Raw genomic sequence first — 15634 nt, 5'->3', positions numbered from 1 at the left:
TCCATCCATAGTAACTAGGTGACTTCCTAGCTCGGTTCCTCCAACTAATTGGTTAGAAGCTAACTATACTTGCCAAGTAAGGCCTTTAATCAAGAAATATGATTTAAGGATTTTATTTACTCACTAGGAAAATACACAAGTGCTTTTACAAACATACTTGTCTTTAGAAAAGGACCATATTGTCCGGGATTAAAAGATAAAATTTTATAAGTCTCAAATCTAATTTGATGGATTATTAGAATTAAAAAGGAATTTTTTAAAAGAAACCAAGTAATTAAAAATAAAATTTAAATATTTAACGAAATTTTTATTGACAAAAAATCAGGGCCGTTACAAGTGTTGTGTTGTACCCATAGCAATTTCCATTCACATATTTCAATTCACTAGGCTATGACCATAACGATTTGCACAAGAATGTGTACAGTATTATTTAAAAGCTTGTTTCGTATTGTTTCATCAGTTAAGTTATTTTTAACTGAATATCCCAGTAATTGAATGAGATGTTATTTTACAACAACAGTGAGGCAGTGCCACACCACATGTTGTCCATTTTGTCGTGAAAAACGTTGTGTTAAAAGACTTTCCTAATTTGCATTTCAATAGAAAAATTGCATTAATGTAATTTTGTTTAAAAAATTGTCATTAAATTTTTTGGTGACAAGGCCAATTCCCACGAGCGTCAGCGGCCATCATTATCATTATATTTGTCATATGATTGTTTACACATAAATCAAATAGATGTTATAATTCATTAGTAGCACCTAATACATTTTTTTTTAATTCTCGCTTTCATCTATGTTTTAAAGTTACATTCGACAAGACCAAACTCATGTTTCAAAATTTTAATCTCCTTTATTATTAGGCTCAGTTGTTTTTCAATTTTTGTATGGTTACCATTTAATTAAATTTCGTGGATTCAATATCTTCACATAAATAATACAGTATAATATTTTAAATTTAATGTTGTGGGTCTCATAAAAGTTGGACGCCGCATGACTCATATGTTTGCTGCGTGAATGAATTCTAAATTAGAGGTGTTTTGGTAGTATATTGGTAGAGGAACAAAAGACTTTCCGTCCTATGTGCCCCACTTGATTTTGTAGAGTTACATTAATATCTTTCCATATTGCAATTATACCCCTATCTAAATTCAATTTATGCAGACATCAATCAAAATCACATTTGTCTAAAGAAAATAGATGGTCGATCGGTTTGTATAAATGTATTTGTCACCTACTTTTAAAATATTTATCTCCTATAATCAGCAAATCAATCTATTATTAATGGAGGTAATTGTACATATTGAAGCATAAAATGGACGTTTGCTGGTTTGGGTTTCTGCTTTTGATTGTTGATTGCATCCGTGCTATCTATCATTGGTTTGAGCTAAGATTTCTTTTGGTTCTACTACTACTTAGTCTTGGACGAGACTCTCACAATTTAAAGTTGGCTTGCTTCGGTAAAGTGTCCTTGAATTTTAGATTTAGTAGCTTTGGTTTTATTTCTGTCTATCATGATGTAATCTTTTGCCTTTGGGCTTTTGCAATCAACTTGCTTGACTGCTGATAAAAAGAAAAAAAATACTACTCCGTATATAAGAAATTCGTGAACTTGTGGTAGACTTCACTTGCTCTAATACCGGGTCATCTTTCTACATGGGTCTCCCATGAGCCCATCTCTAGTCTCCTGAATCCGATCCAAACTCTAAAACCCGACCCGTAAAAACCATCCCACCGACTTTCGGACTTCGATAAAATCCTGAAAAATTTCTCTCCCTAACACAAGGCACCAGTCGAGCATCGCAGAGGAAAACTTAGGTCTAACTTCACAGTCGGGCGATTCAAGAGAGAGAGAGAGAGAGAGAGAGAGAGAGAGAGAGAGCATTAGATGGACAGGGAGTGGGGCTCGAAGCCTGGTAGCGGTGGCGCCGCCTCCGCCCAGAATGAAGCCATCGACCGCCGTGAGCGGCTTAGAAGGCTTGCACTAGAAACCATCGACATCGCTAAAGATCCCTACTTCATGCGCAACCACCTCGGAAGGTCCGTTCTACCCTTCTCTCTCTCTCTCTCTCTGTAATAATGTATGCTTTTTCCTTTGGGGTAAATTAGGACTGCCTCCTATTCAGATTTTTTTGGGGTAATATTTGTGATAATGATGTTGTTATGCAAATAATTAATTCCTCCGTCCCAAGTTGCTTGTCCTATGCGAAAAGTCGTGCTTCGGATCAAAAATAAAATAATTTCGTGCACATATTTTTGAATTACCTTACTCCAAACTAAAGAACTCATAAAATACTCTAATTTGGTGGTGTAGAAATTGAAAAGATAACGAGCGGAAGTATTTAATTTTTGATCTAAAGATTGCTTGACTTTTCAGAGTGGACAAGCTATTTGGGAAGGCGGGAGTATTTTCGTTTTGTAGGTGTGCCGAGAAATTTCTTGGGGTGAGAATTTTTATGGTAGTTGATGCAAAATCTTGGATTAAAATCTGGCTGGCACCCTTTGCTTTTAGTGATTGTGGAATTGATTGTTTCTATTGTTCTTTGGTTGTTTCAGTTACGAGTGTAAGCTTTGTTTAACATTGAGTATTTTCGATTTGTAGGTGTACTGAGAAATTTCTTGGGGTGAGAATTTTTGTGGTAGTTAAGTGCAAAATCTTGGATTAAAATCTGGCCGGCCCCCTTTGCTTTTAGTGATAGTGGAATTGATTGTTTCTATTGTTCTTTGGTTGTTTCAGTTACGAGTGTAAGCTTTGCTTAACATTGCACAACAATGAGGGAAATTACTTGGCGCATACACAAGGGAAGCGGCACCAGACCAATCTGGCAAAGAGAGCAGCTCGCGAGGCGAAGGAGGCCCCTGCTCTGCCTCAACCCCACAAGCGAAAGGTTGCCCTCAAAAAGTCCGGTAAAGGCTTCAACCTTTTCAATACTGGTTAATTGCATGGAGTTTATGTTCCTATTGAGACTGTTTGATTAGGGGGTTGGACATGAGATGAGATTTTAATTCCATGCATGGGAACCGCATTTGTATGCAAGTTTTAGTAAAGGGATTGCATAAGCTGAGCTCCAGGGCCCTGCTGTTAATAGCTACTCAATAGAGGTGGTTCAGGTTCTTAGGTGGAAATCAACTATCCCTCTTTATCTCTGAAATTGTACCCATTTGGAGCCTATGATTTTATGGATAGATTGTTTTTACCGTTTCATCAAAGTACTTTGGCTTCTAAAATGAGACCCGAATTTGGTTGAGATCAACTCTCCTGTCTCTTCAAAATCAAATAGGATCTCTAATTTTGTGAAGAATTCTATTGATGGCTTTTGCTAGACAAAGATGGTAGTTCTCACACTTAGGTGAGGGGTAGATTTGAAGCCAGTAGTGGGACTCCGGATGGGGCCAAATGGGCGTTGCAAAGACAATGTATGTTCACTTATGGGGAAATTAATACTTTCATACGTAAACAGTCATCAAAGTTATCTTATAATTGCTATTGAAACTGTTATATGACACGGAAACAAGTGGAGGGCTGCCATAATTTTGGAGAAACATGCATAAATAGAGAGAGGGTAAAAGAACGTTCTAACTGCGGGGACTATTTTAGATGTATTTTTATGTCCAAATTTTGTAGGCGTCCTGTAGTGGTTATTTAAAATTTGAGGGGTGACATTGCAACCCTTGGCAACACCCTGCCCTTGTTGAGGAATATGATGGTATATACCAGTGCTTTTAAAATGTCTGAGGCGCATTGAGGAACCGAGGACCTCTTGAGCTTTAGCAATGAGCTGCAAGACCAGACACGAGTGTGAATGAAGCGATGTGCACCTTGAAAAAAAAGTGGGATATACTTCAAGTGGCCAGATCACCCAATATTATCGAATATGACATCTATAACTGTTATCTGCATATATCGTGAGACAAGTACCATACCTTGAAGTTTGAAGCCCTAAAAGTTTAAAAACTTATCATACATGAAAACTCCGCTTGTGTCATGCTTAGAGTCTTACTACCACACAGCCGGTCCCAAGGGTCAAAGGAGTAGGGCTATGCGTTAGGTAGCTGAGAACCAACAATTAAAAACTCTAAAACTCTGTTAGATCTTTATGACGTGAACCTCATAGACTTAGAAAAAAGCAGGTGCCTAGAGACATCATATGTTGAGTTTTGAAGAGAGAGGGTGTGACAAAAGGGTATATTAATGTAGTTCAGGTTATGTAGGAGGGTGTTGTGTTGTCAACTTGTCACCACTATAAGATCACAATTGGGTTAGACAAGCAAATGGCAGTCTAGTATGGGGAGTGTTGCACGCCGAACCCTCCAAAGAGACAATAGCTTCATCTTCTTCATCATCACTTGATTTAAATCCGTCAGCATCTTCCTCTTTTCCTCATCAGAATCTCTCGCATCCCTCTCTACTTCCCAACCCAATCTTCATCTATAACTCGTTGGGAAGTTGATTTTGAACTTTGTGGCGATTAACCGAAGACTAAAATATTGAGTGTATAATGTAATTGTTGTGTTGAGTACAATGAGAGGGTTCGTAGAGTCGAGATGCGGAAAACTTGGCGAGACTACTCCTAGGGTGTTATTTTTATCTATCGCAATAATATAGTCCATGGGATGATCTTTTTGCTTGATTCCCAGGCTCCTCATATCATATGCATCCAACACCAACCTGTGACTGGGTGAGACTATGAGAGCCACACTTTGTTGCATACTCTAAGTTCAAGAATCTTTGATTGTAGCCGTAGAAGGTATAGACAGAGAGGAAGGCCCCTTATACAACACTCAAACCCTTTCTTGCTTTTCATTATCTGTGTCAAAGAGTCACACCCATGATTATAAACACCTCTAGTGTGTGAGGAGCCACGAGAATTGACAAGACTAATGAGGAAACTGGGGAAGTAGTTGTGAAGTCAAACTACCTATTTATGTTTGACTAACAGTAATAATTGTTTGGAGTGCTAGTGAGCAACAATTTATATTATTGAAGTGCAGATTAATTGCTGATTGGACCTTATCGTTGTGTTTTTCCTCATTGTCCATGGTCATCAAAATGGTTGGACTCATCAACGTGCAAGCGAAATAAAAATAGGTGCTATAAGACTAAACATCATGCTTGTACAACAGCTTTCTCTATATGTTCAATTATTCTCTATGGGTCCCAATGTTTAATGGTTGACATTCAGAAATTGTACTGTATTTATCAGAAGTCTATACATATCGGTCAGAACATGTTTAAGAAAAACAAGAGCGCTCTCCACTAGAAAATAAAGGCTTTGTTTGGTTTCCATCTTTGGGTATTTTAGTTTTGGTAGTGGGTGGAGAGAGAATAGGGTAATGATTGGAGAGAGGGGTAATGAGTTGAGAGAGAAATGAAAGTAATAATTGAAGAAATAGGTTAATGATTGAAGAGAAAAATAGGGTAATGATTAGAAAACAAAAACAAAACTAAGTTAAAATGGAAAACGAACAAAGCCAAAGCCTTCGTTGCTGTTAGTCCTTGCTGACACTCCCTAGTCAATAAGACATTAACATTTTCTGTCGACGAGCATGTCTGAAACTATTATATTATTGATTATTGGAAACTGGAACTTACGGAATTCTCACACAGCCAAAATAGATGGTGGATATTTTGCCCCAGTATATCTAATTAATATCAGCCTCAGTTTTCTATTTCGATCTTAGTTATGAATTTGTTTGTTGGTGCGTTTGCAGTCAAAATTGGCAGGCCTGGTTACCGCGTGACAAAGCAGTTTGATCCAGAGACGAAGCAGAGGTCTCTTCTCTTCCAGGTGTGAATTTATTTCTTTGCAAATTGTTGAGCAATCATTACCTTTATGTAGGTGCTAGTTCACTGGTCCTATAACATGGGGAATACACGTATTTTGTAATTCAAGCTTGCATTATCAGATTGACTGGCTAGAATCATAAGAGCTGGGTATTGAAAGAATGAAAGCTATGATAAAACGTATTGTAAGAAAACTGAAAGAGGGTATTTATATTTGAAGTGAGATATGGTAGAAAAAAATGGGGTAGATAAACATGACAATTTAAACAGAAGTTGAAAAGCATCCAGTTTTCTTTAGTTACTAAGGTAGCAATATGTGATTATAAAACGTAATTGGTGCTCAGGTTTATCTACTTTATCTGTTAATGCTTTGCTGACTTTGTTATTTGGCGTAGATTGAATATCCTGAGATAGAAGATAATGCAAAGCCAAGGCACCGGTTTATGTCATCCTTTGAACAGGTACAGTATTGATGCAAATTTAACTTTGAAAACTTTGTGGGAGAACTTCAGTTTGTTTTGCGACTTGAAATTTCCCATGACTGTATCAACTATCAATGCTAATGTTTGTTTTTTCCTTTCATGGGCAGAGGGTCCAATCCTTTGATAAAAGATACCAGTATCTTTTGTTTGCAGCTGAACCATACGAGATTATTGCATTCAAGGTATTTCACTCTCAGAGCTCTGGCCATCTGATTCTTCTTTTTGGTTATTATTGCATAAATCATAACTGTTCTTGCTGCGTGTATTGTTATTGTAGGTTCCTAGCACGGAGATTGACAAATCCACTCCCAAGTTCTTCTCACATTGGGATCCGGACTCAAAAATGTTCACGGTTCGCCTATATACTTCTTGTGCACTATGATTCTTATTTTCTAATAATTGCTGATGTAATTTGGATACCAGACCAGCTTCTAGGTTTTTATTTTTGAGCCATGCTGTGCAGATATACTTGAGAAATGGTGATGTTGGCTGATGACCACATGGCTTTCCATTGCTAGGATATCACTACTGAATCTGATGGATGATATAAATGGAAAAACTACTTATACTGCACTTGTTTACTGTATGCAAAAATATATGTGGTTTAAGCAAATTACCATAATTGAGCTCGTATTGACTTGGGGACCCTCGAGGCTTCTGTTGGTGCCAGGCCCAGTGGGAACTCAAGGTGGGCTGAAAAGCCTGCACATGAGCAGAACAAATGAGGACACAATGTCCAAAGTCCCTTTTTTGGGTTGATAGCGGTAGAGACATTGTAAGCTGACAAACGTCTAGAAGCAGCATTTACTGACAAGATTACGACTTTGTGTGATTATGTTAGTTCTAACTTCTAATAACCCAAACTACAGATCAGAAGGAAGATAAACTCTCTGAAACCTTTTTAGCGTAACAATTGTTTTGCCATTAGGAATTGTAATACCAGAAAAAATCTTGAGGCTTGGTAAATATGGAGGAAAATCTTAAGAAAGGACTGATCATAAGTTGATAATTTTCAGGGTTGATAACAGGATTGGAAAAAACTGAAATTTAGTTACATTGGAAAGTTACCCAAAACAAGAAAAAAGTTCTAAAGCATAAAACTACACCAAACATGGCTGCATCACACTATTTACATGGTTGTTTTGTTATGGAAAAACGTACATCTGGTTAGTGTAACCACTTTTCTTGATAAGTAATCTGTAATCATCTTCTTGTCTTGGTAGTAATGATTTTTATGAGTGAATCTTGTGCAACTTGTTGCTCTGGTTTAATCACTATTCTTGTTCTGTTAGTGATGATCTCCTGTTTCTGATTCTTATCTTACTTGCCTTTGGGCTGAATCTACAGTTGCAGTTATACTTCAAAACCAAGCCACCAGAAGCAAACAAAGGCCAACCCACTCCTCCGGCTAATGGCACAGCAGCTCCTGGTGTTCCGCCTAGGCCTTTGCCTCCACCACCCCAAGCCCCACCACCACCTCCGCCTCCACCCCAAGGGCCGCCATCGAGCACTCCAATGGGAAATCCGCCGAGAGGCCCACCGCCTCCTCCAATGGCAAATGGGCCTAGGCCTATGCCGCCAGGTGGAAATCTACCCGCTCCACCACCGCCCCCAGTTGGCGGCGGCGCAATGGTACACTTCACTCCGGGCCCTCAGATGGGAAGACCTCCAATGCTGCCACCTCCTCAGGGTTTTCCGGGGCAACAGATGATGGGGCAGGGAGTTCGTCCACCCCCACCACCACCCAGTATGGGATAAATGGTTCATGTATACTGTGTCTTAGCACATCAGTAGATTCACAACTGCTATATTTGTATGCAATTCATCAACCTAGGTCTGGAGATTGGATGTGCTGATTGAACTGTGGTTGCTTATCTTGATGTGCATGACTTCTCAGTTAAGGTTATCTGTATTATGTTTTGAATTTGGTTTAATGTACCTTCCAGATACGATTCTTTAGCTGGTGAAATGGAAGATTAACAGAAGATACTTCATTGGCTTTTTTTTGGGTTAAAGTTTAAACTTTTCTAGTAATTTGAGATTTGTTTGGTTATTCTCTACGTCGAAAGGAATGTCGTCCACATTCCACTTTCACTTGTTGAGCAAAATAAAATGTATGAGAAGCAGTAAGAACAGAATTCTTTCTTTCGCTAGGGGGATGAGCTTCTATTTTGGGGGGGGGGGGGGGGGGGGGGGGGGGTGTGTGTGGTTGGTAAACTGATTGTTGTGGTTGAGCAATATGCAGCTTTTTCGACGGCATCTTCTATATTCAGTACCACAACTTTCCTATTAGCTCAAGATAACATCGGTAGTATTGGTTGTGCATTTAGATAGTGGACTGGTCTATTACAGGTTTTGTCTATATTATTCTTCTGGTGCAAAGCCAAAACAGAGAAGAATCATGTTATCAGCTGTCTAATGCAATATACGGAGCATATTTGAATGAAGTTGGGTTATTCAGCTGCCTTCTGGTGCAACGGTAAAGTTGCTCCATTGTGACTTGGAGGTCAAGGGTTTGAGTCGCGGAAACAACCTCCTTGTTTGCAAGGGTAAGGCTGAGTACATCAATCCTTCCGCAGACCCCGCAATGGCGTGAGTCTTGTGCACTGGGTTTGTCCTTTTTTTTATTGAAGAATAATTTACAGGTTGATGCCGAACAAATGTTGTAAAACTTAATAAATTATTTATTCAGTTAATGAAATATGTCATCAAAAGTCAATTAGTGGCCTAAAATGTTTGGAATGGCAAGTGTTGCGTTCTTTTAATTTGTTATAAGTAAAGTGGTCACATCTTGGCCTCCAACACTGATCTGTGAAGTACCCTTATACAATAAAAGATTGATTACAAAATATAGTTTGGTCAACCCAACAAGTTTTTAGAAGGTCTTATATAAAGACTCATTCTGAAAACTGTAACTAAACAGAGTCTAATGCCTTCAGGATATGGAATCCTATCTAGGAGATGAAATTTTCATTTATTTTTTTCACCCTAGGCATGTGTTGATTATGCGGCATCTATATCTTCTACTTGAAGTTCTTGCCTTCGAATGTCTGGCCGAATTGCCAGTTCTTTGGGGCGACATGCCAGGAAGTTGAGGTTCTTCCATCACTTGCTCTGACTCGAAATGTCAACGACTCGCCTACTAACTGGGCGTTGGTTTGCCACTTCTGGCCCCAGTTGCGCTGCATTGGAGTCCATTTCACCTTGTTACTTCCCTTCACCATCATGCTTGTGATATCCCCTGCTCCTCCGACGTTCCATACCAAGACCATAACGAAATAAGGATTCCCGCTTATAGTGAATCGAATTCCCCCTTCCTTCTTGCATGGAACCCTGCAAATTTTTTTCAAATGTCATCCGAGTTCTAAATTTCACACAACTCCTGTTCGCAACAAGGCTCGTTGCAACTGTTTTTCGTTTTTATGAAAAGCATGCAAAAATGGCTTGCAAATTGAAAACTAGGTATATTTGGAGAGTTATCATCTGGGTATTCTATTCTCTCTTTCTTTTCTCACTCCTAAACACACCCTGTTTTCATGATCTTCATGTTGATTTGCATGAAAAGTTTATATGCTCGCTATTTACAAACACGATCAATACCATTAACAAGCACACAAAATGCCATTATCATACCATTCTAGTATAGCTTTTCACTATCACATCAAGTAACAGATATATCTTTTGAAGAACAAACGAATAAAATGCCAGGTGTTTAAGGTCTCATTGGCTGCATCAATCAATCCATTACATATGGGGGCAACGAAATAGAAGAATTTTCCAAAATCATGGTTTTCAAGTGCAGCAGTTGGAAAAGCAAGTGATGCGTTTGGTTGCTGCTGAATTTGTTTGCTTTTGTTCTATATCATTGCTTGTTTCCTAGTCAGCAGGTCTGGTCTTATGACTCTTGCTTTGCTCTTTGAGCTGATCGTTTTGAACGTCTGGGGTATGTCCCTTCGCTTTGTAGTTTGGGCTTTGTTAATAAAATTTAATTCACCCAAAAAAAAAAGGTTTTAAAAGCTAATTGTATATGTACCTTCGATATTGAACTGGAACAATGCCAGACTTGTATGCTGCAATCTGGAGAAAAGCAGGTTGAGACAAGTCGAAATGCTCGCGAGGTGGGTTGCACCACCCTCCGTTGTCACTTGATTGGTAGTAGTTTGGTGGGCAGAGATTGGTGGCCGTGACAAAGAGAGACGGTTGTCCCAGCGCGCACCACTGGTTATCATTCACGCATTTTATTTCGTAGCAAGCCCCGCAGGTTTGTCCGTTGTTGAAAAGTGCTTGGCTCAACGCGGCAGTTTGCAAGCCATATCCTTCCTTTTCGACATCTTCGTAGCCACATGCTCCTTCTGCATATAATTTCCTCAAGGGTTTTGTTTTGAAAAATAATTTGTAACAAAATTAAACAAGACTAAATTGATATGAAAGGCGTTGACAAGGTTAGCATCATGCATATTTTATAGGGTGAACAGAGAGGTGATCTTTCAGTATCAGCCATACGATGGATACAAACATTTTTTTGGTTGATCGGCAAAAGTTAGTGTTTGGAGTTGACCTTTCTCCTGCACTTAAATATTTCTGATGCCATTAGGCCAAAGACGTCTGAGTATAGACACTAAAACTATGAAGAGAAAATCATAGAAAAGTCGATGGTCGCTACAAGGTTATCTATTGATTTTTACGTGTCCAACTTTGACATAATTTTCTGCTTTCTTTCTTTTTAGATTCAAATTTATGGATTTCCTAAACCTAGGCCAAGCTTGGCAAATATATGTTTTCAATTTTTTATTTTTTGCACAAGGAGGTCATACCCTAAGGAGGGTTGGATGCGTATCCGTGACCTCCTAGCTACTAACTGCACAAAAAAGCAGTGAGATACACTTCGGCACTTCCTCCCTGTCTAGTTCGATCAATAGTAATAATACAGTTATCCAGAGCATTTCACAAATCATAAATGGCATTCAGTAAATGATAACCTTGTATGCTAATTAATATAAGCTATGTTTTCATCTAAATAACAAAAAAGGAGAAATTACGCAAATTTTTGGTGAGTTACGAGAGGGGAATACCTTGGAAGTATAGGGTACGAATTGTTTTGAAGGATAGTGCACATTTTTTTAGTATATGACATGCATGATTGTCTTTGATGTATGGTACGCATATTGTTTGGCTCATTAGTTGCGCATTTTTATGGTATCAGTTGCATATGTTTTTTTGTTGAAGTTGCGGATCGGTGTCGGATTTGGTTTGGGTTCAGTACAGATGCTTGCTTAACCACACTCAAATGGCCAAATCGAAATCGGCAGGGTATCATAGATGATATCAAAACGAAAACCAAAACCGCCCCATGATTAGGAAAAAATTCAATAAAATTGTTCCAATAAGGTCAGATCAGTTTGGATACCCATCTATTTCAGTTGAAATTGTCTATGCAGTTTTTTGGTGTTAGTTATGCATTGTTTGGTTTGACTAACGTTTTTTTTGTTGTTGTTGTTGTGTCAGTTACGCATTTTTTTGATGACCAATTTTTGGAGGTGTGTATCATATAGCCTTCTACAAATAAATATAGCTACCTGTATAATTTCACCATCGTATCTAAGGTTTTGGCAGGCAGAAAAGTGTACAAAACAGCTTAAATCTAGATGTGGGTGTGACAAATCTAGATCTCATCACTTTTAAAGTTGCAGGCCATCAAAACAGCTTAATTTTTTCATGGGGCTACTTCAACGTTATCAAAGCAATATTTTAATAGACTGTGTTTGTTTTGGTTCTCAAAACCTCCCTAATAAATTATCTCTATCTATCTTCCACCACTCATTACCGCAAAAAACCTCCTTCAAAACCTAAACCGTCAGAAATGTCGATGAAGGCAGGAAAAATTCTGTTTCTCTTTTTGCTCCTATTGGCAGTACTTTCTAAACCCCTATTCGTTCTCCCGGTTTGTATGATGCTTTTCATAGAAGTTGTGGGCACCGGGGTCATCTTACGGTATCCAAAACGCAACGGCATATTTCTACGGTGCATTTTTTGAACCAAACGTCGTCAAGGTGCGCACAGACTCTTTGAGTTATCAAAAAATAAACAAGTCAATGTAGGGAAGGATTCAGAATAAGATTATGTTAGAATTGGTCTCTTTTTCCTTACGTGTTGTTCCAGAGCCATCAGGTTCTCCATAGAAGGTAGCATGAGCATTCTTCCAAGGGCCTGGCTTGAAAGCGGGTTTATGGTGCTTGGGATGCATTAGTATAGTAGGGTTGTTAATGTGGTTTTCGGCCTGGACATGGACATTGAGCAGCAGCGCAAGAACAGGAAACAACAAGAAGAACCACCATTGCAACCGGGCTTGGTAACGCGATGCCATGGATGTGATCCTTAGTCGTACATAATTGGGAAAAAGGCTTTCAGCTTGAGGATATATTCCAACTTGCATATCTCTCTCTCTCTCTCTCTCTCTCTCTCTCTCTCTCTCTCTCTCTCTCTCTCTCTCATTTGTTCAAGTTTATTTGCATTCGATACTCATTTTTAGACAAGTTTGTGTGGTTGTTAATGTTGTGTAGAAATTGGAAGGTTATCAGTAAATTAGGCAGTTACAAAGGAAATGATTTTTACTCTGGACCACTATATATTGTTTTCTTTTACAGGTACGAAATTGTACTTTTCTCTAGATCTGTAATATCATTTTGTGATGCACCTAATAAAAAGGGTTGGTTAAGAGCCTCCATTGTATCCAACACTATGCCAAAGCTACATTTGGCTAAAACTCCCTCCCCAAGTTCAATTGAAGAGCTTAGGCAAATCTATTGTCCAGCTATAATTAAAGCACATTGTTCTCCCTTATTATCCTTTCTAACAATTTATACAAGAGCCCTCTCATCCGCTAAGATAACGTTGGAGGTGTTGACCAATCTTGTAATGTGATCATTTTGGATGTTTAAATGCCGAAACTACCCTCTATAGCATCAAGATAACTAAACACCTACGGTACTAGTAATTCTCATCACTTTGACCAAACATCTCGGCCATGAGTCGCCTATCTCTATTTTCATCTCCAGTCCAGTCATTACTCCTCATATCTCCTTCCCACGAACACCAGCACCCATAGCCACCCCTTGACCCCCCATCGTCACATTCTCTTCCTCTCCATCTTGCTTACTGCTGCCACCCATACCATCCCCATCGGCACCTTCTCTTCCTCTCCATCTTGCTTACTGCTGCCACCCATACCATCGAGCACCAACATCCATAGCCACCACCTTAACCCCACCGAGTATAACCACCATTGTTTTACTCCCTCCGTCCCAATTTAAGTGTCCTCTACGGGAAATCGTACATTTTAAGAAGTCAAAAATTTCTACTCTAAATTTTCAAAATTAAACTTAAAACCTGTGAAGTTAATTATATGCATGGAAATCGCTTATATCTTTCAATTTAAACCTCAAAAACTATGTAACATGGATCTTGTTTGATATATTTCAATTAGTTTTATTATACAAATTTTTTAAAATCATGAAGAATATTATAAATTAAAAGATATTGTCGATCTAAAAATGACACGAATATAAAAAAGCTGTCAAATCAATGTGTACTTTTTAGGGGTAAAATTGGAATTTCATCATGTTTTGATGGTTATTTTTAGAAAGAGGACACTTATTTTGAAACATCCCAAAATAGAAACATGAACACTTACGGAGGGAGTAGCATTTTTGAAGAAAATAATTTCAAGTAAAGTAACAAAAATTATACGTCCTTAAAAATATGATTCTAGCATTGTTCGAAATAATGACTAAAAAGACTCATACATATTTGAAACGAAAAGGATTGCAAAATACCCTTTATTTTTCAACAAACTTATACTCGTTGTATTGCTGAAAGCATTACTCATCATATATTCCACACCGAATCGCCAAAAGATGGTTCATTTCTCTTTCTTCCCTTAGTATGTTTTAGAATAGCATCTTGATTTTACTTAAATCTCCGCTCAAACTAAATCTTGCTTAAAAAAAAATTCCTCTATCTGTCCATGTTCATTGATAAGACGGGGCAGCAAGAAGCTAGATTTGAGAGCTCTGCCCTCTCCATTTGTAGTTTCTCTCCCCCCATTAGTGAGGGTTTGGAGCATCTCCAATCCATCTCCATTTCCTCCAAAATAGAGGATGGATGTAACATATTGAGGGGAAATTTTGTAATTTATTCCATTTTTTTTTTCACTTTTTGTACTTTTTGGGAGAATCTTTGAGGGACCCATCGTCCTTTTTAAAGTTTGGAGGAATTTTGTACTCCAAATTTACTTTTGGTCCTCCATTTTTAAAGGACCAAATTTACTTGTGGAGGACCAAACTCTAAAAAGGACGGTAGGTCCTTCAAAAATTCTCCCAAAAAGTACAAAAAATGAAGAAAAAAGAGAATAAATTATAAAATTTTCCCTCAATATGTCACATCCATCCTCTATTTTGGAGAAATAGAGGTGGATTGGAGACGCTCTTAGAGCATCTCGAACCCATACTCCATTTCTTCATTTTGGAGGAAAAATGTTTTCCAACCCATCCTCTAAAACTCTCCTCCATTTGGAATGATGAACTTTGATCTTCTATAGAGGATGAAGGAAAAAATCGAAAATTTCCTCCAAATATGTGTTGGAGTTGAGAAATAGAGTGTTGGATTGGAATTGAGATAAATAGTACAATCCTCTAAATTTATTTTTCAAATAAAATAGATTAATTTGATCATCTCAAATAAAAATTTAGAAGGTATTGAATTAGAGATGCTCTTACATCTTCTTCAATGAGATTCCTTTTTCTTCTTCCCCTCACTCCAATATTCCTCCACTAGCCCCACCTATGCTTGCTGGACTCTGACACTTCCATTCTTTCACTGCTCTTCCTATACATATCTTTCATAGCTTTCTTTACCCGACTGACCACTGCCTCTTTTTCATTGTCCATCTTCTATTCTCTTCCACTGCCGCGCGCGTCCCATGTAGGCCATAGAGTAGGTGAGGTTGGGAATCTCGAAATTTGAATATTGAAGATATAGAGGTTGGAACATGGCTTTGCATATCTGGCATCTGTATTCTGGCACTGCTTCTAATTCTAGTCTTATGGATTCTTCTTTCAATTTGTTTCTTTGTATTTTGTGACATGGGATTCCATTTATGCTTCATTGTTTACTTTGATGTGATTCTTCAGAATCCTTAGAGTCTGTCTTTTGTTTTTACCGAGACACTATTGCCAAAGTTGAGTTCGGTTTGCCTTGCATTATTTGTTGGAGAGAGCTTGATGCTCTTGATTTAGGAAATAAGTTTAATTTTGTGCTTTTGGATCTCTTTGCTATGAGATTGTTTTATTAGTGTTTTTTTTTCTTTCTTC

At 38.2% G+C, this 15634-nt stretch overlaps 2 protein-coding genes across 2 annotated transcripts; one reads left to right on the top strand and one right to left on the bottom strand.

Moving 5' to 3' along the window:
- Window positions 1-1763: 1763 nt before the first annotated feature.
- On the top strand, window positions 1764-8268 carry LOC131324698 (uncharacterized). Its single transcript, XM_058356776.1, has 7 exons — window positions 1764-2039; window positions 2737-2906; window positions 5712-5788; window positions 6180-6245; window positions 6374-6448; window positions 6544-6618; window positions 7614-8268. Exons 1-7 carry the CDS (start codon window positions 1888-1890, stop codon window positions 8022-8024), a joined length of 1026 nt encoding a protein of 341 aa, XP_058212759.1. The 5' UTR covers window positions 1764-1887; the 3' UTR covers window positions 8025-8268.
- A 789-nt stretch (window positions 8269-9057) lies between these two features.
- Window positions 9058-12751, bottom strand: LOC131324695 (expansin-A9-like). Its single transcript, XM_058356772.1, has 3 exons — window positions 12414-12751; window positions 10300-10618; window positions 9058-9599 (listed from the first exon to the last, which is right to left on the bottom strand). Exons 1-3 carry the CDS (start codon window positions 12697-12699, stop codon window positions 9290-9292), a joined length of 915 nt encoding a protein of 304 aa, XP_058212755.1. The 5' UTR covers window positions 12700-12751; the 3' UTR covers window positions 9058-9289.
- Between the last annotated feature and the right edge of the window lie 2883 nt (window positions 12752-15634).

Source organism: Rhododendron vialii, chromosome 4a, assembly GCF_030253575.1.
Source record: "Rhododendron vialii isolate Sample 1 chromosome 4a, ASM3025357v1".
Lineage (NCBI taxonomy): Eukaryota > Viridiplantae > Streptophyta > Magnoliopsida > Ericales > Ericaceae > Rhododendron > Rhododendron vialii.
This window is presented reverse-complemented; position numbering and strand designations above follow the sequence as displayed.